Below are 24,733 nucleotides of genomic sequence, written 5' to 3' on the forward strand. Positions count from 1 at the left end.
ATCAGATAGCTGGAACAAACCTGTTTTAAACTTGGTCTTTATCATTGTTTATTTGCATTTTTTACAATCAGTGTATCTTAATAAATAAAAATTACATTAAAATGAGTGACGAGTACAATAACTGACTTTAAAATGTCTACAGAGGAAAAAAAAATAACAGTGTAAAGCTTGGAGTATTCATAAATGAGTTGGATCAACATTTTGGTAAACAAGATACATGGAAAGAATATAGTGCAAATGCCTCAAAAAAGATATGCCATGACATTGCTTGGTTAAAACAGTTGAAAGAAAATCAAAATGGAGGACAGATTTTGGTCAATCTTTGGGGAGAAAAGAACCAAATTTCAATTAGAATAGGAAACTTACATTGATCAATTTCTAATTGATCTGAAATTTGAAAAAGCTGTAGTTCGGGTCTTTCCATTTATATAACTTTTTTCATTTTCATACAAAACTTGAACAGACCACTTTCCTCCATTTTCTGAGTTTCCTTTCTAGGCAGTGGCATAAATGAGTTTTCATTCTGATTATTATCTGGTTTTGCTTGGGTAATAATTACACGGGAATAAAAAGTGAGCATGGCTGTTTTTTTGAAAAGTCACCTTTTCTTGACCAAGAACTTTGTGTTGCCTGTAATGCCCTTTGTGTTTACATTTAAAAGTTATGCATAAAAATATTTGAAAATTTAAAGGAGTACAGTACAGATTTACCTGCATGAAAATTGGACTCTAACAATTAAATTCTGAGGAAAAATTAAAGGTTAAGAATTGATTTGTTTGAAATAGAGTATTCCAGATAACAAAAGGAATTTATAGCGTAGATAGAAAACAGCTATTTCTATTATAAAAACAAAGTCTGGAAATACTAAGCAGTTCAGTCAGCATCTGTTGAGAAAGAAATAGAGTTAACATTTCAGATTGATACTTCCCATCAGAACTATTTCTGTTGTTCTGCTGTTTGGGAAGTTCAAAGTAATAAAGATAGCATAAAAAGTCAAGGATAGAATTAGGAAACTCTTTTAAACATTGAATTTATGCAAGTCGTTGCTAGGTCAGTTCATTTTAAATCTGGGATTAATAACTTTTTGTTAACCAAAGCAATTAAGAGCTATAGAGCAATAACAAGTATTTGGAGTTAGGGCACTGATCTCACAGACTGGTAGAATATACTGAAGGTACTACTTGACTTGATCTTCCTACATTCCTTCAGACAGATAATAATGGGGTTAAAATATTTGCATTAATGAACTCTTTTACTATAGTTGAACACACTAAGTTGGTTTCACTTCTGTTGTACTGCCTTTTCATTTCAAAATAATGAACTTCAATTTATCCTATAAATATTTATCTTCCCACATGGTAACTTTTTAACATCAAATAAAGAACATCAGTGGGTGTAAGTTTGACTGTGTTAAAATGAAAATTATTTCATTTAGAGGCCTTCTCAGGTTATGGATGGCGTAGCCCTTTGTTCTGCTTTCAAAAGTTTGTTCCTTTTAAGTATAGCAGAACCCTGAAATGTTGGCGATTCTAAAAGCAATAAAAATCTATCAGGAATTTGTAAACTCTTCATATTGTGAACAGTGAACCTACTGAGAAGTAAAGAATAAAGTCTCCTTCCTCTTGTGGCATGAAGTTAAATGTGAGCTTTGTCTAGTTGATCTTTTTATTAGGTGGTAAATTTCTACAGGCAGAGCCAAAGTGAAGCTTTCTGCAACCTAGCCAAAGGCCAGAGTTCCACTGCCAACAGCCTCCCCTACAAAAAACTGCACGATGCTTATTTCTAGTGTTATTAGAAACAATTGCCCATTTAAATGATAAACACTCCTTGCTTCATAATGGTATTTTGAAAACCACAGTACATCTTAGTTGCTCTGCTGAGCTATTTGGAAAACTTGCACAGATAATGTTCACTCACATCCATACAAATCACACAGGAGCATGGGATTATGAATTGATACAAGATTGTTTCAATTCTGGGCAAAAATATTACTACACTGCCATTTTGGGCAACTGGAATCCTTCCACATTTGAGCAATTTCCATGCAAACTAAATCAATTATTCACTGGCGATGACAGAAGCCAGGGATGCTATTTAGCAGGTTTAGGTCTTCATCTGGGTAGCTACTAGAATCAGAATCAGTCTGCAACCTGTATTTGTGTGCGTCTTTTTAATATATTACAGCTATCACACTCTTAATTGACAGTATTGTTGACAGCAGCCATCCACACTTTCTGTAGAAAAAAGTTCATTATTTTTACACCTTACATTCAATACATAAGTGTTTCATTCTGTACATTTCTATAATTCTGGAGTAAGATCAATGTGAGAGAGAAGATTATAATATTCCCTAATCCTCTAATGAAATTAGTTATTTAATAATATAAAAAGAAAGGCGCATGAGATATTTTGATTTAAACCTCTTAAATTATTTTATTGTTTGCAGAGACTTTTGCAATAGATGCTAAGGGTAAGTGAAGTGCTATTGAAGGATTTGTAATTTTGACTTTGTGATATCAACCATCAAACCATCATTAAATTTTTATCTAATGCAAACCCTCAGTACTAATCCACAAGCTCCAAAACCTGATCCTTGTGACCTCCTCTGCAACTAGATCCTTGACTTCTTCATCAGGAGACCACAGTCAGTGTGGATCAGAAATAACATCTCACTGACAATCAACACTGTCACACTCTCTACACCCTTGACTGTGTGGCTAGGCACAGCTCAAAGGTCATCTATAAATTTGCCGATAACACAACCATTACTGGCAGAATATCAGATGGTGACAAGGATACGTACAGGAGTGAGATAGGTCAGATGTTGGATGGTGTTGCAATGACAACTTTGTACTGAATGTCAGTAATACCAAGGAATTGATTGTGGATTTCAGGAAGGGGAAGCTGAGGGAACACTCATCAGTCCTCACTGACAGATCAGCAGTGGAAAATGTGGGCAGTTTCAAGTTTCTGGATGTCAACATCTCTGAAGATCTACCCTGGGCCACTATATTGATGCAATTATAAAGAAGGCACAACAGGAATTATATTTCTTTAGGAGTTTCAGGAGAATTGGTATGTTATCAAAGATCTAGCAAATTTCTACAGCTGTTCTGTGGAGAGCATTCCAACTGGTTTCATCACCATTTGGTAAGAAGGGACCACTGCACAGGATCAGAAAAAGCTGCAGAAAGTTGCAAACTCAGCTAGCTCCTTCATTGGAACTAACTACCCCAGTAGCGAGAACATCTTCAAAAGATGGTGGCTCAGAAAGCCATCATCTATCATAAAAGACACCCCTTCCCATCACCCAGGACGATTCTTCTTCTCATTGCTACCATCAAGGAAGAGCTACAGGAGCCTGAAGACACACACTCAACATTTTAGGAACAGCTTCTTTCCTTCAGCCACCAGGTTTCTGAATGGACAATGATCTCATGTATACAATCTCACTATTTTATTATTTGCCCTCTTTTTGCATTACTTATTTAAATATATATAAAATTGAAAAACTGTAAATTACAATATTATGTATTGCACTGCTGCTGCAAAACAACAAATCTTACAACATACGCCAGGGATATTAAACCTGATTCTGATCAGAATGCATACTGTTTGGGTATTAATGGAAGTACTAACGTAGAAAATTTTAAATCTGTTTGAAGTAAGTGAAGTCTGACTCTAAAACCATTAAAAACTGATGACACAGATCCACAGATGACAGTTACTGTCTTTCTGCAGGAAATCCGCTGAAGATCTCCAGAGTTTTTCAACCTATAAACCCCCTTCATTGCTGGCCAATCAATGCTAAGTTGAATAAAAAATTTCCATCTGTTATATCTGATACTGGAACATATATGATCTGGTCATGGGACATCCATATTATAATTATGGAGCAGTCTGCTTCAATACCTGGAAATCAGGAGATAATAGCACTGACGTACATGTGCTTCTATTAGTATTCCTCATTTTAATGCCTGTTGCTCTTATTTTCAGCTTTCTCCTCCATGCAGAAGACTGAGGAGGTGTTTAGCATCAGTAATCTGAGATCAGTACAGCAGTCTAATTGGGAGAATGTCATGGAATGAGACTAGCCATCATTTTTTTAAATATATGTTGTACCTTGGTGTAAAAATAGTGCATCCCATCATTAGCTGAAATAAAATCCAGTGGCCTATAAGTTTAATAAAATCTCACCACTCCCAACCAGGTTGCTAAACGTAGCTGTAGAAGGTGGGGAAGGTTGGGTAAGAACATCAACATACTGAACCACCGCAAAAATATTAAGCTATTTTGAAACTGCATATATATATTAATATTTATATGTTGAGCCTTATCCTTCCTATCAATTTTCTCTGAATTTCAACATTCACAGTGATAATAAAGATTGCATATGCTTCAAATTTGGTTTCTCAAATACTCGTAGAATATTTCATTCAACAATAAAGTAAAGTAACCACATTAATTGAGGTGCTGAGCAAATCTCTAAGTTTAAATTTGTGGTGAATTACATCTCATCACTTGTTCATTGCCCTCTAACTATAGTTGACTGAAGACTATACCCAATTTTTATATATTCAGCATCGTAGAAGAACAAAAATGGAGAGGATAAGTTAGGGATAATTTCCTAACTAGAATTAGGTCCTGCTCTGACCTTGAGTTAGTCAGTGAGATTGCTAGAAGCTGCTTCTGGTTGTTAAGTGAAGGATAGCTCTCATGTTATTCAGTTTTATAAACTGAAGCTGAGTTTTATTTTTTATTTTAATGTGCTTTTGGGAAAGTGGACATTCCTGCCTTTATTTTCGTAACATCCAAAATTTGCCTTGATACATTATAAAACCCACTTTACTAGTTTGATGCTGTCATTCTTAAGTCACAACTTCTGATCTCCAATTGATGGCTCCAAATTTGCTCGTATTGGGCGTCCTCATTGTGGTAAACCATATATATATGTTGTGGCTGGGTTAACTGTCTGGACACGCCCCTCTGCTGACTGTCCCTGTGGCTCCTCCCACAGAATTCTGTATAAAGGTGTTTCGCCTTGCCCCTCCCCCTCAGTCCGGGGGCAGACACTCACCGTGGAGGTCGTATTGTACAGCGATTAAAAGTCTTTCAGTATTTTACCAAACCTCAGTCTTTTGGAGATATTGAAGGTGCTTCACTCATTGTATCCCGTACAGCAGGAAATGGAACCTCAATGATCTTGATAAATGACAGAGCCAATATTCCATCTCACTTAACCATAAAGTCAGTGGCTGTGGCAAGTGAGGACAAGGAGAGAGCAGAGGGATGAAGATTGGTGCATAAATAGACCTCAGCTGCCTGATGGAGACCAAAAGACAAGGCAGCTGATTGGTGAGTAGCAACAAGTGGACATTTCCACTTTTCCTTGCTTCTTTCATTCATTGAAGTAAAAGTAAAGGAGGTGATTTTTAAAATTACAGTTGGTAGTGTTTTGAGAGGAACAGGGTCCCTAGCATTATCAGTACTTTAAAATGAGTAACTCAGGGCTCAGTTCAATTCTGGACAGAACTTTGTGCAATGGAGTGTTCCCATTCAATATGTGGGAAATTTCAGAAACTTCAAGGTTCCCTGGTAACCCGTGTGCCAGAAGTTGCCCAGCTTCTGCCCCTAAATGATTGCAATGCCCATCTGGATTGATTCATTATGGAGTGCACATGGTGCTGAAGACATTGCAGAGTTTATTTAGTGAAAAGGTGACACTGCAAACAATGATTAAACAGATGACATCTGCACAAGCAGAACAGGTTGTACCTGAACCAAAACAGGACTAACATAATTGCAGGGATGTTCTTCAAATGAAAATTCAGAGTAAAGCACCCTTGTAAGGGTGAAAAGTAAGGAAGGCAAGTCTAGGATATCCTGAATGATATGGGATATTGAAGGTTTGATAATGAAATTATTGAAGCATATTGGCAGGTATGGAGATTTGAAAATAAGTAAAGCCCTTCAGGAATACCAGAAGTGTAGAGGCTACAAAAAAAAAAGAAAAGCAAAGAAGGACCACAAAATATCACTGGCAGACAAGCATAAAGGGAATTCCAAGTATTATAGGGGTAAGAGAAATGTTTGTTAAGGATCAAAAGTGCAACCTATAGATGGAGCCAGAAGATATGAAAGAGGTCCTAAATTAATACTTCTCAGTATTTACTAAAGAGAAAGACATAGATACAGATTTCAGGGAGGAGACAGGGGTATTTTAGAGCATTAAAAAGATGCTTTATTGAGCATAATCTATTTAAGATCTGTCTCATTTGCTATGGAAGGCAAGGAAGGAGCTTTCTGGGGCTTTGGCTAAGACTTTTAAGTCTTCACTGGCCATCGGTAAAGTGCCAGATTGCTGGACACACCAAGTGTCCAGCCTTTACTCAAGAAGCACGGCAGAACCTTTATTCAAGAAGCACATCAGAAATAAGCCAAGTAATTCCCTCATGAAAAACTGGTATAAGAGGTTGGATCCCACAGAATCCAAGGCAAGTTAACAAAACGCATCCACAGTAGGCTTGGTAGTAGGACAAGGAGGATGGTTGCTTTTGTGATTGAAAGCCTGTGGCATGTAGTGTTGACGGTGAGAGGGTTATTTTCAGTAGATGGAATTTAACACTGATGTCAAAGAGATGATGGATCTTGGAAGGCCAATAAAACATAGGACATATACCCTGAAAAGAAGGGCTGAAGGGACTATTCAGGAGGGTCCTTTGTTTTACAAGTTCATAGATCCCTAAATTTGACAGCACAAGTAGGTAAGGCAAATAATAAAAGAGCAATGAGGTCATGGTACACAACTTTATAAAACATTCCTGCCCAAAATTGGAAGGTTGTAAATGAACTGGAGAGGTTGCAGATGAATTACAAGGATGATGTCTGAGATGGAACATTTCAGTTCAGAGGAAAACCTGGATAGGTTGGATTTGTTTTTCTTGGAAAGACTGGATAGGTTGGATTTGTTTTTCTTGGAAAGACTGGATAGGTTGGATTTGTTTTTCTTGGAAAGACCGGATAGGTTTGATTTGTTTTTCTTGAAGCAGACTGGGAACCAAAACTATAAGAGGCATAGATCACGTAGAAAGCTGAACACTGTTCCTTACAGCAGATGTATCTTTAACTGGAGGACACAAATTTAGGGTAAAAGGTAAAAGATTTAAAAAGAAGATTTATTTTCACCTGTGGGCTGGTTGAAATCTGGATTGCAGTGTCTGAGTGGGTACTGCAGGTAGGTATTCTCCTAACACTGAAGATGCAAATGGATGAGCACTGGAATTGCCAGGTCATAGAAGGCCATGGACCAATTGGAATTGGTGTAAGTGGGAATACAGTGGTCAGCATGGACTCAGTGGGGCTGAAAGACTGGGCTGTATGATTCTAACCGATGAAATTGCAAGGCAGAAAGCAACAGCAAAAAAACAGGATGAATCAGAAGTAAATTCAAAATAGAAGGAAAAAATAGAGTGGGGAAGAGAGATTTAACTAAAATAGGAAAGGGAAGATGAAAAAAGTGCAATATAAAAAAATCTAAGAGCAATCCCCTACATACAAATATGAAACTGTTTTCAGTTGTTCTCTTTTTGGTTTGAAAAGGTTGGAGGGAGAGAGTTGTTGGAACATCAATATTACCAGATCATCAATAGATGGAATCAATAGATACCAGCCCTACCTATGTGCAATTTCTAATTATCTTTAGCAGCACTAATAGTTTAAGTATTTCTGGAGCTTGTTTAGAATGTCATAGGAAGCTCATACAGTGAATATGAGATATTCTGCAGATGCTGTAAATCTTGAGCAATGCACACAAATTGCTGGAGGAATTCAGCAAGTCAGGCAGCATCTATGGAAGGGAATAAACATCCTACATTTCAAGCTGAGACCCTTCATTAGGACTGGAAAGGAAAGGAGCAGAAGCCAGAATAGCAAGCTATTGTTTTCCTGAATTTAACAGCATAGTAATGATAATCTGTACCTCATGGGACATCTTCAGCACAGATTGCAAAGAGCTTTAGAGGTCAATAACTGCATGTACATTTGAAGCCATATGTTAATTCACAGCACTGTTTCCACAGTCAGCTTTAAAAGTAGATTTCACCTGCTTTACTTCACTTTGTCTTATAAAACAAAATGTGAAACATATATAGTTGAAGTAAATTCTATAGCTGAGACATACATAAGAATCCTTACCTACCTGCGCAATTTAATTCAGAAGATTGCAAATATTACAAGGTGTGTAATTTTGACTTTACCTATTTTAAAGTCATTTTTATATTGAATTTGAAGGAGTGTTACTAATTATTTATATAAGAAGCTAGGCTAGGGAAGTTGTAATTCTGCGTTAGGTCATTAAATAAGAAGTCTTAAAATTTGCCTTCGGTGCTTTGTCTAATATGTGGGGTCATCCCTTTTTGGTTACTATGCTTGGTTTAGCAAATTTTCATAGTACCAGTCTGAAGTCTTTTATCTACTAATTCCCATAACTGTTGCCCTCTGAGATTGCTTTGATTTTGCATTGACGGGTGTCTCGTATAATATTCTCTAGCAAATTGGGAGCCATTTATACTGCTGCATCCAATATTAAATATAGAGCTAATTCCTGCAGTGGGAGGATGGTACGATCTTGTCACTACTGTTCATGATGTATGCACAATCAACTTGTTGTAATCATAGTAATGATCAAATTCTATTAAATGCCTGAGAATAATGGAGAGCAAAAGTGAAAGGTCAAGGTTTGCCTGAGATAGTATCAGTGCTGATCTTGTTCATCTGCTCATGTACTGCCTTTCCTATCATTCAGTTTTCATCCTCCTCTCCATCACTGTTGCTACTGACAGAGGCAGAAGCAGCTTTCGGTGAAGATGGGGGTGAGGTTTTACTAAATGGCCACTGGAATGTTGGAGACTGCGACCGTTCTCTTGTTGGGCTGCTTGAGGGACTTTGTCTTGGAGACAATGCTTGAAGCATCCGACCACCTCGCTCCTGGAAAACCTGTTTCTGTAAGACATGAAGGTTAAAAAAATGTGGTAACTACTTCAGATGAAAAAAAACAATTAATAACAATTACTATAAAGTCCACTTTAATAAGTGAACATGCACTGCAATGAAAAGTTTAAGCCAAATGTATAGCATTTGTTGTTCATCTACCAAAGGCATGTTGATTTGTGCAGCCACAAGCAGAATTGAGTCTTTCAGCTAATAGCTCGATAATAAAGACATGTACAAAAATAAGCACCACACTCTTGGTATTAATGCCAGTCAGTTTGATTTACTCGACCAAGAACAAAGTTGAGGCCAACAGGATTTCCAATTCTTGAAGAAACTTATGAACTTGATTTTCGAAGAGGTTGATGAAGGTGAATGCTGAAGGTTGAGCTGTGGATGTTGTCTATGGATTTTAGTAAGGCAGGTGCTTGATAATGCCGGTCATGGAAGGTTCATCTAGAAGATTATGCTGCATAGGGTTCACAGTGGATTAACTATCTGTACTCAGAATTGGCTTGCCCATAGAAGATGGAGTATAGTGGTTGATGGGACTTATTCTGGATGATTTGTGACTGGCGGTGTTCCACTGGAATCCATACCTGGACTTCTGCTGTTTGTAACATCAACAAGTAACCTGTACAAAAATGTGGTTGGGTGGGTTAGTGAATTTACAGATGATACAAAGGATAGTGGTGTTTTGGAAAATATAGAAGACTGCAAAGAATACAGTAGGATGTAGATGAATTGTAGATATGGGTGGAAAATAGCAGATGGAGTTTAAACTGGCCAAATGTGAAGTGTTACACCTTCAGAGAGTACTGCTAAGAGTAAGACCCTTTGATGAGCAGCATTGATGAGCAGAAGGATCTTGGGGTGCAAGTTCATAGCGCCATGAAAGGGGCTACACAGGTTGATAAGGTGGGTGAGAAGGCATAAGACATCTTTGCCTTTATTAGTCGAGGAAATTAATTCAAGAGCACTTGCAGGCTGCCCAGCACACCCTCAGGTGGGTGTGTTGGTTAACACAAATGACGCATTTCACTGTTTCAATGTACATGTGATAAATAAACTTGAATCTTGAGCTTGGAACATAACAAAACTGAAATATCGCATGAAGTTTTGGTTGTCCCATTAGAGGAAGGAAATCATGGGTTTGGAGAGAGTACAGAAGAGGTTTACAAAGATGTCACCTGGATTAGAGGGCACGTGCTATAAGGAGAGGTTGGGCAAACTTGTTTGTTTTCTGGAGAGGCAGAGGGGAGAGCTGTTAGAAGTTTATAAGATTATGAAAGGCATAGATAGAATAGATAGCCGATATCTTTTCCCCATGGTTAATATGTCTAATATTGAGAGGGCATGCAGTAAGGTGATGGGGTGAGTTTAAGGGAGACATGTGGGTTAAGTTTCTTTTTACAGAATGGTATGTGTCTGGACATGGCACATGACGAACGAATGGGCGTGTTCCTGGAATGCACTGCCTGGGGTGGTGGTGTGGACTGTTTAAGAGGTTCTTTGATAGATACATGAATGTGAAGAAAATAGGAGGACATTGTATAGGCAGAAGGTATTAGTTTGGTTGGCTATTTCATTATTAATTTAATTAGTTTGGCACGATATTGCAGACTGAAGAATCTATTTCTGTGCTGTACTGTCCGATGTTCTAAATGAGATTGCACACTGTGTCCTGGACGAATTAGCTTTCCTTCTTTGTTTGGTAATTTTTCGAGTCAATATTTCACTATTTGCTAATGGAAAATCACATTTGACTGATACAACACACCTTGCAAGATGATCATCAAGGTGATTTTTAAAAATTTTTTTTATTCAAGATGCACAATTTTTCTCCCATCTTGTATTTGTTTCTTTTCACACCTCACTCAGTCTGTAAAGTATTAACCAGACTCCACAGGAACCAGGTTCAGTATTGTGATTCAGATCTCAGCCTAAGTAGCAGATTAATGTAGTAAAGGTCAACAATATCCTCACCCACCATGATTATACTCTTATTTAGGGAGTACAACTGCAGAATAATCAAAAATGAACAATTTCCCTCTCTCTATTAGTGATCAGTTAATTCAAAATTAACCAAGAACAAAACCTGGAACATTTCTGGTTTCTGTGACTTCAGTGCAAACTTAACGAGTACTTGGAGGAAGCCCATGACACCATGTGTCATTCCAATTTCCAAACGCACATGAAATCTCTACACAAGATAATGACCTTGTACTCTTTGTTGAAACTAACGAGCAATGCTTCAAAAATGAGACAAATTAATAACATAAATATTTGTTTAAAAGTCTTCATCCACCTTTTAGAAAAGGAATGCAATTTTGTATTTTTATGAATGATATTTACTTAATGTATTTTCTCCTCTTTTGTCTAAAATTACTCTACTCTTAATTGCTCCTGAATAGGAATTGATGGATTTAAAGTCTGCTTCTGCAAGACAAGCAATATTCACTGCTTATTTCTGGCGCAGAACATGAAACCTCCAGTTGATAGCAATCCTGTGACTTGAAAGTGCTATAACTAGATTTCTTTTACGCCAAACAACACGTGTTTATGCTTTTTTTTGCCAATGTTAAATAAGGTCTTTGCTCTCTATTATCCAGAACCACATTTTAATATTGAATCTGTGCTCTAAAAGCCTCCAATAGAATAAAGGAAAGAAATTCCATAAATACAGAGGGTAAAATCTACTCCACTAAATCCCAGTGAAACCAATTACCTGGTGGCTAACTCAGTCCTACTATTTTAGCAGTCTAGAACTTAGAGTGCATTACTAAATAAAAATGTTAATAATGGTATTTGGTCATAAAATAAATCTACCTCAGGAGAGCTTGTTTGGCAGTTTTTGAGTCAGAAATTGTAAAGATATTAGCTAGGCCGAGATAATTGCATTTAATAACATATTTGTAATATTGAACCTGTGAATATTTTTGGAAGATATTCTTTAAAAACATACCCAAGCTCCATCTGGTCCAAACAGCTCTAAAAAGTTTCCAATAAATTCTCGTGATTTCTCTTCCCATTTTTGTATAAGGTCATGGCTTTTTTCCTCTACTTTGTAAACAAATTCTTTTGATTTTTCTTCTACATTTTTCACTTTTTCTTTCATTTTGTCAACCTGGTTTTGGAAACGATACTTCTTTTCCTGATAAGGGGGGGAGAAAGCAAATTGTTCAGGTCAATGACTGAAAGCAAGATAAATGGAGATGAAATGGTGTAAGCTTTGTATTTTTTTTTAAGTAAAGAAAATCTTGCATCAACACCTCACCAAACCTCTCCTGGTCCTTAAGCAGTACCATAGCAGAGCAGTGAGGAGATCTTTCTGGGCCCAGCCAGTGATAACTCCCTGCTGACAGTATCCTGCCAATTCCCTCTAATAAATGCTTAGGTTTTAAACAACAAATGATTCAGAACTAGGCACATTTTACGTTGTCAGCAGTGAGGCAATACCACACACTGCCAATCCAAGTGAAAGCTGTCTTCAAAGACCTATGGGTCTTTGTGCATAATTTAACCGTTCCTGGTCATGTTGGTTCAAGATATCAGTTCAGTGGAATTTCACATACAGTATAATAACACCATTGCATAGACTGAGCAGTGAATCACATTGTGCTCAGACAGCAAATCAGGGTATCACAAATATTAAGCACTTTTATACATAGTTAATTGTATTATAGTAGATAAATTACCAATTTGAACAAAAAAATTGTTGACTTATATCCATGTAATTTTGAAATGTTCCTGACTATTATTTTTCTTGGGTAAGGAAAGTTAGCAGACACCAACTAACACTCAATCAACAAGGCAGAACATTTCAAAGCCTTTTCTACATTCACAATAGTTGGGAAATGCTTGAAGTTCTCTTTAACTCCATGATTCTATTGTTTTTGCAGAGAAGCTTGCAATGATGCCTCCTGTGGTGGAACAGTCGCAACCTTGGATCTCACTGCATGTGCATGCTCCAGCAGCTGCTCTCAGATACCCTTCATTAAGATGGTGAGTGTTGATGGTCTCAGCATTATCACAATTCCTGAACTGCGATGAAGGACCAAGCCCAATGTGATAGCACCCTACTCTTACACATCAGCACTAAACTAAAAATCCGGCAACAGTTGACCAAAAACTGAAAATATTCCAAAGACTTAACAAGTATAAAAAAAAGTCTAAAAGGTGGACATAACAAGTGAATAAAGGTATATATTAGGGAACTAGCTTTACACTGAATATTAAATTTATATTTGTTCCTATACCCAGTTCACTAAGTTTGCAGATGGCTTGGTCAGAAGGCACAATGAGATATATGTACATAGGTGCAAAGGGTTCAAAAAGACATCGACCTAGTAGGTGAATGGGTACAGGGTTAGATAATTTCACTTGAATTGAGGCATTGATTTTGGAATGTTTCTCCTTTAAGGTTTTAGGCAGAAGAGTTTAGCTTTTTGAATCCATTGTCAAACTTTTTAACAGTATATCAATTTGGCAATACACTTCACTGCAAATTGGGCCAACCAACTACAGTTCATAAGGGGCCAGGAATATTCCAGGATAATCAGTTAATGTTGCAGAATGGACATCCTTCCCCTTGCAAACAGTGCCAGTTTTGAAGAAAATCGTAACATACAATAATAATTGGATAGGCCTCAAAGTTTCTTTGAGGAAACAGGGTAATATTATGACAGTCATCAAACAAATTTTATGACCATTATAAACAGTGGAAGTTATGAGTTTGAACATAAGTAATAGTAAGAGAAAGGAGTTAATTATTTGCTTTGCTTCAGGAGTTACAGTCCTTTAATCTGATCATCTGACACAGATAACTTCCAGCCCAATTGAGAAATGCTGATTTTTTAAATATATATATATATATATATATATATATAGAACATCAACTAATCAGTTAAAATGTTTGCAGCTTAAATCACTGACTGTTCATATGGTGGGAAATGACATTTTAGAAATTGCTTGTAGAATTTGAAAGTAGCAGAAAGTGCCAAAACCTTCTTACACTTTCACTCTTCAAAGAATGACCTGCATCAACAGAATCCAACACGTGAGGGCCAAATGTTGGCTGAAATGTTTTGAACCATCTTCCACTTAGTGTCAAGTGGATCGTTCCTTTCCACTTCCTCCCGAAGTCCCCACAATGACAGGCCACTGCTTAGGCAATTTAGTTCATTTGTTTGTTGTTTATTTTTGGCGTGTGCCTGCGAGTCTGTGCGTCTGCGTGTGCGTGCGTCCATGCTGATGTCTTTTCATGGCTTTTGACAAGATGCGGAGCGAGAGAGAGAGAGAGACTGTGTGGCGAGCCACTCCTCACACAGACATTTTCACAGTATTTTTCCCTTTATTTTACGAGGTCGACTTGCGATCTCGACACTCAACCCAGCATGGATGGAAAGCGTGCTCGGGAGCGGACCCGATTGGTTTCGAACCCGGGAACCTCCGCTCCCGGGTCCAGCACCGATGTCATTGTGCCACCAGCCGGCCAATTTAGTTCATTTGTAATGATATAATGAACAATCGGAAGCACTAGATATGTGCTACAGCTGTTCTGTACAACTACACAGTGGAAAACTGCCAATTGTGTCCGGACAGCAAAACACTCTGCCCTCTCAGGATCTTGTATATTTCATGTGATCACCCATTAAATGGAAGAACGCAGGTTTAACTTTTCAGTTGTTCATAAGATAATGCTTCCTGTTGTACTCAAGTGCTAAGCCCCCTATACCATCACCATCGATGTGCTAGGGATTAGAACATAAGAACGTAAGAAATAGGAGCAGGAGTAGGCCATCCGGACCATGAAGCCTGCCCCGCCATTCAGTAACATCGTGGCTGATCTGGCCATGGACTCATCTCCACCTACCTGCCTTTTCCCCATAACCCTTAATTCCCCTACTATACAAAAAGATTACCCAGAACAAATGCAAATCTGCACAAACCAAATACATTACTTACTGTGGATTTAAAAAACATATAATGTGGGCACCCTAGATGAGGCCATCATTTATTACCCATCCCTAGCTGAACTTAGTCAGTAATCTTGAACTGCTGAAAGAGCAGGTCCAAGGCTGAGTATCCCGCATCAAGGGCCTCACCTCCTGACTGTCAATGTCTTTCCATGGTCTACAAAGCAAAGATCAAGAGCCTGATGGAATGCTCTCCACCTGCCTGGAAGAATGCATAAGACCATAAGATATAGGAGCAGAAGTAGGCCATTCAGCCCATCGAATCTGCTCTGCCATTCAATCATGGGCTGATCCAATTCTTCCAGTCATTCCTAACTCCCCTGCCTTCTCCCTTTACCCTTTGATGCCCTGGCTAATCAAGAACCTATCTATCTCTGCCTTAAATAAACCAAATGACTTGGCCTCCACAGCCTCTCCTGGCAACAAATTTCAAAGGTTTACCACCGTCTGACTAAAGTAATTTCTCTGCATCTCTGTTCCAAATGGATGTCCTTTAATCCTGAAGTCGTGCCCTTTTGTCCTGGACTCCCCTACCATGGGAAATAACTTTGCCACATCTAATCTGTTCAGGCCTTTTAACATTTGGAATGTTGCTATGAGATCCCCCCTCATTCTCCTGAACTCCAGGGAATACAGCCCAAGAGTTGTCAGATGTTCCTCATACAGTAACCCTAACAATGCAGTCCTAACAATATTCCAGAAAGTCTACTATATCTTGGACAAAACAGCTTACTTGATTGGCACTTCATCCAAAAACCTAAACAGGTGCCTCTCCACTTCTGATAGACAGTGGTTGAAGTACGCACCATCTACTAAAGGTACTGTAGTTATGTTTTCAAAAGCACTTTCCAAACCTATGAGATTTGGGAAGGACAACGGCAGCAGGTGCATAAGAACACACTCTTAAGTTTTGTTACAGATACAATAATATTCTTGGGAATACTTGATTGCTGCTGGGGTGGAATAAGCTAATTTCCTCTTGAAAAAGTATCACATGACTTTAATAACTCATTAACCCCTTGCCAGATTTTCTTTAGGAAAATTAGGAATGGGAAAGTGCATGCTGGCATAGCTAGTGATGCTTTATAAATGAGTAAACATCTTCCAACTGCTATTGTGCTTGTCTTCCTGCCCTCTCCATATCCCCACCCCAAACACCATAAGAGTACATAGCTGTTGCTGAATCTTGCCAGGTAAAGCCATGATTTGTAGCCTATTAATTGGAATGGTGCTTGGAACAAAACAATTACAGATACCGAAGGGGATAAATTGGCTGAACATCCTGGTCAGTTTAGAAATTGCATTGACAGCTACACAAGTAAAACGGTGACTCAGCAATGACAGACTCAAATGGAAGACGTAACAGCAACACCAGCAAGGGAAGCAGGGAGAAATCAAAATTAAATGACAACAAACTGGAAGAAAATTTGATCAGAACTCACACCACATTACCCAAATTAAACAGCATTGTTCATTGACAGCAAGTTATTTTACTTTCTTTAGTGTGATAACATGAAGTCATGGAGCCATTCATCAGAATGTGTGAGCAGGCAGAACAGTGTTTTATTATTGCTAACAGGGAGTCTGTTGCCCAGCAATACTGGATCTTTGCTGCAGAGCAATTTGCATTGTAAGCAATCCCTTCGAGTCGAGCTAGACAAAGCCAGCATTTATTTAGAACTTTGTACAATAGCATTCTCATGGTATGAAAGGTCACAAGAATAGGAGACTCACATTTATGAAACTAACGTTAAGCTCTTTGGCTGTGTAACCTCTCTGGAGGTTACGTCGGGCATAAACATCATAATCTCGTACAATTCTGGTGATTAGGTCAGAGGTAGAAATACCTTCTGTTCTTTGTGTGGGAACAAACATACCTAAAAAAAATGAAGGCATAATTTGCAATGTCAATAAAAAGCATTAAAACACATTATTTACCAGTCTTACACTATATTGGAGTGTACCAAGATTTAATTTCAAAACTGTTACTACTCTGAAAGCACTTAATTGCAATAAAGCTTTTTGAAATTCTGAGACTGTAAAAGATTTTATGTAGATGGAGATTTATTTATCTTTTTAAAATCAAATGATTACTATCCTCATACTGTGTGGTAAATAAAATGCACAGATGCTATGTATGAGCTCTGTATCTTGCAATGTTTGGATGTATCTCACAGGGTTTTGTTCTGTTGCATGTGTTTTTGTAAGTATATAACTGTCTGTGGTACCTCCAGCAGGTTCGCTTACCCAAGGATTACATGCGAGCGCCTTGGCATCTAATACAATGTTAATGTGCCCTCTGCTGGTTGAATAGAGCTGCATCAACAGACAATGCCATCAACCAAAGGTTTTAATTCTCCTGATCAGTCAGTCATTTGCAAAATGTACACAGGAATATTTTGGAGGAGAAAAGGGAGAGGTGGAAATAGAAATAATCTGGAAAACAAATCCAATGTCCTTAAAATGGAATAAAATGTAAAGTGCAATGTGCTTACAAAGCTCAATCTTTCAATTCATTCAGAGTTCTGGCCCCTCCATATTGGTAAGACTGCAGTAATAAAACACTTGTGTCATTTTCTCTCTGAATATGAATATCTTCATGCTCCTTGATTTCCTTTGTTTTCAGTAAAATCAGGCAAACAACTGTCTGCAACATTCCTCCTCCATGGTTCACACCCAGATTTTTTTCTGCTCTAATACATCATTCTTGCTTCCCCCAACACCTCTCGTATGTACTCAATTTTATTGACAATTCCTGTAGATATGGGGTCAGTTTCCATGTCTACATATATAGCACTAGACCAACCACCTTCCTCTGGTTTGAACTCTTCACCTAGGCTACAGCATCCGGTTAAACAAGATGACCTCCCTGAGTGGAGCTTCTGATCCCCTATTTTCCCCCATCGGAATCATCCCGTTAGAGCATTCTCTCCCCTATTCACTATACTTACACTCAGGCCCTTTTCTGTTCCAGAGCCAGTCACTCAAACCTTTATTTTTCTGTTCTAGAACCATTCTTCAAACCTTTATTTTTCCCTGTTCTAAAACCACTCTAGAACAATTCCTCAAAACATTCTTTGTTTTATATTCTAGAACAATTCCTCAAAACATTCTTTTCCTGTTCTGGGCTCATTCCTCAAAACATTATTTTTCTGTTCTGGACTCATTCCTTGAGCCCCCTTCTGTTCTAGAACCATTCCTCAGGCCTCAATTTTCATGTCCTAGAATCATTCCTCGAGTCTTTTCTGCTCTAGAACCCCATCAGATCCCACCTGATTCAGAACAATTCCCCAAGCCTTTTTTTTTGTTCTGGAACCATTCCTCAAACCTTTATTTTTCTGTTTTAGAATTATTTCTCAAGTCCCTTTTCTGTAGAACAGTTGATTTTCTGACTTCCAAATAACATGACTTACATGAGTCCTGTAGAATGTCATAAATCAAATTCCGGTGCCTGAATCTTACTAAGCTGCCTTATCATCATTCCTGTCTTTGTTGAGTTGCATCTGTTTCCAATTCACCAGTGCCTTGTACATTCCATCCACAGGTTAAAACTTTCCTTGACTTCACCAGTCTTGATAATCCCCAACATCTGCAAAAATTCCAACTCTTTATACATTTGACTTGAGACTTTTCTACACGAGGGCCATGTTTTCATTGGAATTCTCTAAAGCCCTCCACCTCAATCTCCACCACCTCTCCTAAACTTGGTTCCCATCTTCCTTCCCTTCCTAGCTTAATTCCCATTTCTGTAAAATATTTTATACCATCTATGTTGAAGATGTATATAAATACAAGCTGGCATTGTACCATGTGTGATGAACAATTGCAGCAAGGCAAGTACCCGAATAAGTATTCCCAATGCATATTTGATTTCATCCATTATCATATAGTAAGTTTTGTCATCAACATACCAGCTTCCTTAATGTGTTTATAGACATCATCCGACCCAGCAGAGGAATATGGAATATCATCATGTGCCACAAAATCAATCTAAAAGAGAGTTTAGTTACAAGTTGGAATATTAATAATTTCAGATCAGTTACACAAATTCTTAAGATTCATATGTACCCTGAGCCATAGGACTGGTTTTTGTGTTTTTCCTGCCTGACAAAGAAGGTGATTGTTTTCCCTGTTCAGGTGAAGTGGCCTGTACTAAGGACACCCTCAAGAGCCATAGCATGGAAACGGGCCTTTTGGCATATTGTATCTCTGCCAAACATCATGCCCGTCTCTTCTAATCCCACTTGCTTGCATGAGTTCCATTTCCCTCTATGTCTTGCTTGTTCAATTCCCTGTTCTTTTCCTCTTAAATGTTGCTGCTATTCTTGCTTCCACCATCACCTCTCAAAGCTCATTCTAGATGCCAACTACCTTTCATATGGAAGCATTTGCCTCTTAGATGCCCTCTAAACCTCTTCCCTCTGACCTTATTCCTGTGCCCTCTAGTTTTGGACAGTCCTAGCATGGAAAATTAGATTCTGGCTACCCTTTCTCTCTGCCTGTCATAATCTTATATACCATCACCACGTCACCTCTTAGTCTTGTACAGCAATGGAATACATCAGACCCTTCAGCTCCATTTCCACTGATTAATGAAAGGGCCTTTAAACTAACATGATCTCACAAGAATCCTGTGCAAGCCTTGGAATCTTTACATTGCAATGTGATTGAGTTTCCGAGAACTGAGGGGAAAGTGCTCAATATGCATTGATATGAGAAAGTGCTGAATATTGCTAAGAAAATGCTGGCCACTGGCTGGGTTTTGAAAACAGTGAATTTTTTGATGAATGACTCTGTTGATTAATACCACACACTTCATTTCAGCGTGTGTGGGTGTACACAGGAAAGGAACATGTACAATTTTAATAAAAGAATTTCTGCCTCTTCTTTGATCCATGTGACAAACCCTCTGAAACTCTGCTCTCAAGCTACTTTCACTGACATAGATACTTTTTGTAGAGAGCATTGATTCCATCATTTTCCCTCCACCACTCTTTCAACGGATCAAGGATCAATGATGGTCCTTAGTTCCTTAAAAACAGAACATTCTAGGAACACTCAAACTGGTCAGGCAGCATTGTTGATAAAAGAAAGAGTTAACATTTCAGGTCTAGAATCCTTTATCAGAATCTGACACATTTAACGTTTTCACAGATACTGTTTAACCTGCTTAATGTTTCCACTATCTGCAGATCTTATTTCAGATTTCCTTCACAGATTTCTGATTTCTCTCAGGAAATTCCATGTTTGTAACATAGATAAAAGACAATGGTGTCAACTAAACAGGTTGCTATCTATATAAGAACCCAACAATCATGTCCAGCATATAAAAATGTGCATTATTGGATCCCATAGGAGGAAGAAAATGAGATGATGTGTTGATGATGACTAAATGCGGGAGTCTGTTTAGCATTGATGAGCAGGAAACACGCTGCCTTCCGGAAGGCAGGCAAGTTATTTAGACTACTGATAAAATGGACGAGAATAGTGAGTCTTTGGAGGAAAATCAGTAGTTGTGGGAAGGAAGCACTGAAGACTTGAGATAAGCTAAAGTTCGGAGCAGAAAGTGTGGTAGAGTAGGTAGTGAATGATAAGTGTTTGGGGGGGATAAGGGTGGGGAACATTTACAATTAATAAAAAGACACTGCTTTTAAAATCTACCCTTTGCCTGGGTCAAGTTATTTTGCAAGTAAGTGCTAAAAGTGAACCTCAAAGCAAGAAGTCAACCTTCATTTATGGTGATGATGATCATTTCCAAATGTAATGATCAGTTAAGACCATAAGACATAGGAGCAGAATTAGGCTATTTGACCCATCAAGTCTGCTCCACTATTCCATCATGGCTGATTTATTACTATCTCAACCCCAATCTCCCTCTCCATAACCTTTGACGCCCTGATTAATCAAAAACCTGTCAACCTCAGCCTTAAATACACCCTATGTATTGGCCTGCACAGCCACCTATGCCAATGAATTCCACCGATTCACCACCCTCTGGCAAAAGAATTTTTTCTTCATCTTTGTTCTAAATGGACATCCCTCTATTCTGAGGCTGTGCTCTCTGGTCCTAAACTCCCCCACTATAGAAAACATCCTGTCCACATCCACTCCAGGCCTTTCAACATACAATAGGTTGCAATGAGAACCTGCCCCCCAATTCTTCAAAATGGCAGCTAATACATGCACAGAGATATCAAACGCACCTCATACGTTAACCCTTTTGTTTCCAGAATAATTCTCGCAAACCTTCTCTGGACCCTCTCCAATGCCAGCCCATCTTTTCTTAAATAAGGGGTCCAAACCTGCTCACAATAATCCAAGTGTGGTCTGACCAATGCCTTATAAAGCCTCAGCATTATATCCTTCCTTTTGTATCATAGTCCTCTCAAAATGAATGCTAACATTGCATTTGCCTTCCTCACCACCCACTCAACCTGCAAGTTAGGGAATCCTCCATGAAGTCTCTTTGCACCTCTGACTTTTGAATTTTCTCTTGATTTAGAAAGTAGTCCACGCCTTTACTCATTCTACCGAAGTGATCATAATCATGCACTCCCTTCACTGTATTCCAGATGCCACTTTGCCCATCCTCCCAATCTGTCAAAGTCCTTCTGCGGACACCCAGCTTCCTCAATGCTGACTGCCCCTCCGCCTATCTTCATATTGTCTGCAAACTTGGCCACAAAGCCAATTTCATCATGCAAGTCATTGACATATAACGTGAAAAGAAGCGATCCCAATACCGACCCCTGTGGAACTCCACTAATCATCGGAAGCCGACCAGAATAGACCACTTTATTCCCACTCTTGGCCTCCTGCCCGTCAGCCAATCCTCTAAGCAGTCTCATGTGTGGCACCTTGTTAAGGCCTTCTAAAAATCCGCATAAACAAATCTACTGATTCTCTTTTGTCTATCCTGCCTGTTATTTCCTCAATGAATTCCAACAAATTCGTCAGGCAAGATGTCCCCTTATAGGCTGACCATGGCCTATTTTATCATGTGCCTCCAAGTACCCTGAAACCTCATCCTTAATAATGGACTCCAAAATCTTCCCAACCACTGACATCAGGCTAACTAGCTTATAATTTCCTTTCTTCTGCCTTCCTCCCTTCTTAAAGTGCGGAGTACCATTTGCTATTTCCCAGTCCTCAGGAACCATTCCAAAATTTAGTGATTCTTGAAAGGTCATTTCTAATGCCTCCAAAATCTCTTCAGCCACCTCTTTCAGAACCCTGGGTGTAGTCTCTCTGGTCCAGGTGACTTATCTACCTTCAGATTTTTCAGCTTTCCAAACACCTTCTCCTTAGTAATTGCAACTACACTCACTTCTGCCACCTGACACTCAAATTTCTGGCATCTTGCTAGTGTCTTCCACAGCGAAGACTGACACAAAATACTTATTAATTTTGTCTGCAATCTTTTTGTTCCCCATTACTACCTTTCCAGTGTCATTTTCCAGTGGTCCAATATCCACTCTTGCCTCTCCTTTGCTCTTTATATACCTGTAAAAATTCTTTCGGTATCCTCTTTTATATTATCGGCTAGCTTACCCTTATATTTCATCTTTTCGCTCTTAATGGCTTTATTAGTTGCCTTGAGTTGGTTTTTAAAAGCTTCCCAATCCTCTAACTTTCCACTAATTTTTGCTATGTTATATGCCCTCCCTTTTCCTTTTATGCTGTCTTTGACTTCCCTTTTCAGCTCAGTTGCATCACTCTCCCTTTAGAATACTTCATCTTTCATATGTTTCTATCCTGTGCCTTAAAATTGTCCCCAGAAACTCCAGTCATTGCTGTTGCACCATCATCTCTGCTAGTAGCCCCTTCCAATCAACTTTGGCTAATTCCTTTCGCATATCTCTGTAATTCCTTCTACTCCACTGTGATACTGATACATCCAATTTTAGCTTCTCCTTCTCAAACTACAGCGTGATTTCTATCATATTATGGTCACTGCCTCCCAAGGGTTCCTTTACCTTTAAGCTTCCTAATCAAATCCGGGTCATTACATAACATCCAATCCAGAAATGCTATTCCCCTGATGGACTCAACCACAAGCTGCTCTAAAAATCCATCTCATAGGCATCCTACAAATTCTCTCTCTTAGGATCCAGCACCAAACTGATTTTCCCCATCTACCTAGTATTGAAATCCCAATGACTCTTGCAACATTGTCCTTTATGCATGCCTTTCCTATCTTCAGTTAACTGTTTGGATGGCCTTGATACTGGAAGAATTCCTCTATTGTGCAAAAGATTCTATTGCATGCCTTCTGACTAAATGATGAAGATGTTCCTCACATAGATGCAGTCAGATGCGTTGAGCCTTTCCAACATTTTCTGGTTTTATTTTGGATTTCTGTCATCTTCACTACTTTCCTCCTTTTGTAACAGCATGAAGGATCAGTCTGAAAGTCAATGCTAGATACAACCCATCAAATGGTCCTGAATCAAACACTTGCCCTTGGAAGAATGGAGAAATGAAAGGACTAGATGAGCAGTAATCAATAGATGAGGGGACAAGAAATAATAGAGGAAGATGACAAAATGAACGGGGAGTGGAGGGGCAGTGATGGCTCAGATTGGGCCACAAGCTGAAACAGAGATTTAATGGGATTCATTAAAAGTGAGTAGTTAATTAATTAAAAAGGGTCACAAAAGTAGTGTTTTCCCAAAATAATTAAGCAAAATGAGTTTTTAGAAATCTAGCTTGAACTTCAAGTGTAAATGAAATAAGTAAGTGCCATTAGTAATAGGGTTGAGTGGCTGAGCTGGCAGGAATCTTCAGGATTAATTACAAAAAACAACTCTGGATTTTCTTGTGCTCGGCAATTTATAGCAATTGCTTTTCAACAGAGACATCCAGAGATTTGAGTTGGGTAAAATTTTATTAGTTTTGCAATATGCTTGAAGGGTACTATGAGTGAACAAATTAAAATCTATTGGATAGCTCCTAACAATTAGACATTTACTTTGAAAAGCAACCCACAAATCAACATTAAAGTTAAACTTTGGTTGGGGGAAAAGCCCCCGGAATTTGACATGAAATATTGGAGGACGTGCAGCAACATTCACCATAATGACACTAGGTAGTGGAAAAAACTTGTATCTTCATTGTGAAGGGCAGATGGGATTTTGCATAGATAGGAAAGGTACTTTAATTTAAAACACTTCTTATGCCCTTAAATTGCCCTCGAGTATGCTTTATATAGTGCAGCTGAGGTGTTGTCAGGATCAAATCATCTATCTGCACAAAGAGGGCTGGTAGCAGTAAGCTTATCACTTCACAGTGCCAGTTGTAAGATTGGGGTTCGATTCCCACCATTGCCTGTGGAGATATTGCATGTTCTCCCTGTGACTGTGTGGGTTTGCTCTGGGTGCTCCAGTTTCTCTCCACATTCCAGAGATGTATGGGTTAGTGAGTTATGGGCATGCTATGTTGGCATCGGAAGTGTGGCAACACTTGTGGGCTGCCCAGCATAAATCTCGCTGATTTAATTTGACACAAACGACATATTTCACTGTGTGTTTCAATGTTTTCATGTACATGTGATAAATAAAGATAGTCTTTAAATCTTTAATGCTTTCAAAGTATCTTTGATGTTCTTGAGATGTTGGTCAAGGGCGAACTATGGGCCAGAATCCCAGCAATAGCTCCTCTGCACTCTTCAAAACTTCTGCAGTGAAATTCTTGGTCTCTACCTGAGAGGACAGCCCACGCGTCCATTTAATGCTGCTGTAAAAAATCTCACCTCTGTCAGTATACCA

General features: G+C 38.6%; 2 protein-coding genes across 7 annotated transcripts in view; one reads left to right on the forward strand and one right to left on the reverse strand.

Annotated features, from left to right (window-relative positions):
- The window catches only part of pdk3a (pyruvate dehydrogenase kinase, isozyme 3a), a 141,781-nt gene that overhangs the window by 92,383 nt on the left and 24,665 nt on the right, over positions 1-24,733 (forward strand). The window contains exons 12-13 of one of the 4 annotated variants that reach the window (XM_063050876.1): positions 12,891-12,993; positions 17,201-17,723. In XM_063050876.1, coding sequence (XP_062906946.1) covers positions 12,891-12,993; positions 17,201-17,257 — 160 coding nt within the window. In that variant the 3' untranslated portion in view covers positions 17,258-17,723. Of the gene's footprint in view, positions 1-12,890; positions 12,994-17,200; positions 17,804-24,733 lie in introns of those variants that run through there. The other 3 variants (XM_063050877.1, XM_063050879.1, XM_063050878.1) reach the window with 3 other exon arrangements.
- Positions 6,911-24,733, reverse strand: part of pcyt1ba (phosphate cytidylyltransferase 1B, choline a) — an 82,314-nt gene continuing 64,491 nt past the window's right edge. For 2 of the 3 annotated variants that reach the window (XM_063050881.1, XM_063050882.1), the window contains exons 5-8: positions 18,878-18,956; positions 16,701-16,843; positions 11,954-12,142; positions 6,911-9,000 (exon numbers count right to left, since the gene is read on the reverse strand). In XM_063050881.1, the coding sequence (XP_062906951.1) occupies positions 8,800-9,000; positions 11,954-12,142; positions 16,701-16,843; positions 18,878-18,956 (612 nt within the window). In that variant the 3' untranslated portion in view covers positions 6,911-8,799. The remainder of the gene's footprint in view (positions 9,001-11,953; positions 12,143-16,700; positions 16,844-18,877; positions 18,957-24,733) is intronic. The other variant, XM_063050883.1, reaches the window with a different exon arrangement.

The sequence above is a fragment of the Mobula hypostoma genome, chromosome 6, assembly GCF_963921235.1.
Source record: "Mobula hypostoma chromosome 6, sMobHyp1.1, whole genome shotgun sequence".
NCBI classification, from domain to species: Eukaryota; Metazoa; Chordata; class Chondrichthyes; order Myliobatiformes; family Myliobatidae; genus Mobula; species Mobula hypostoma.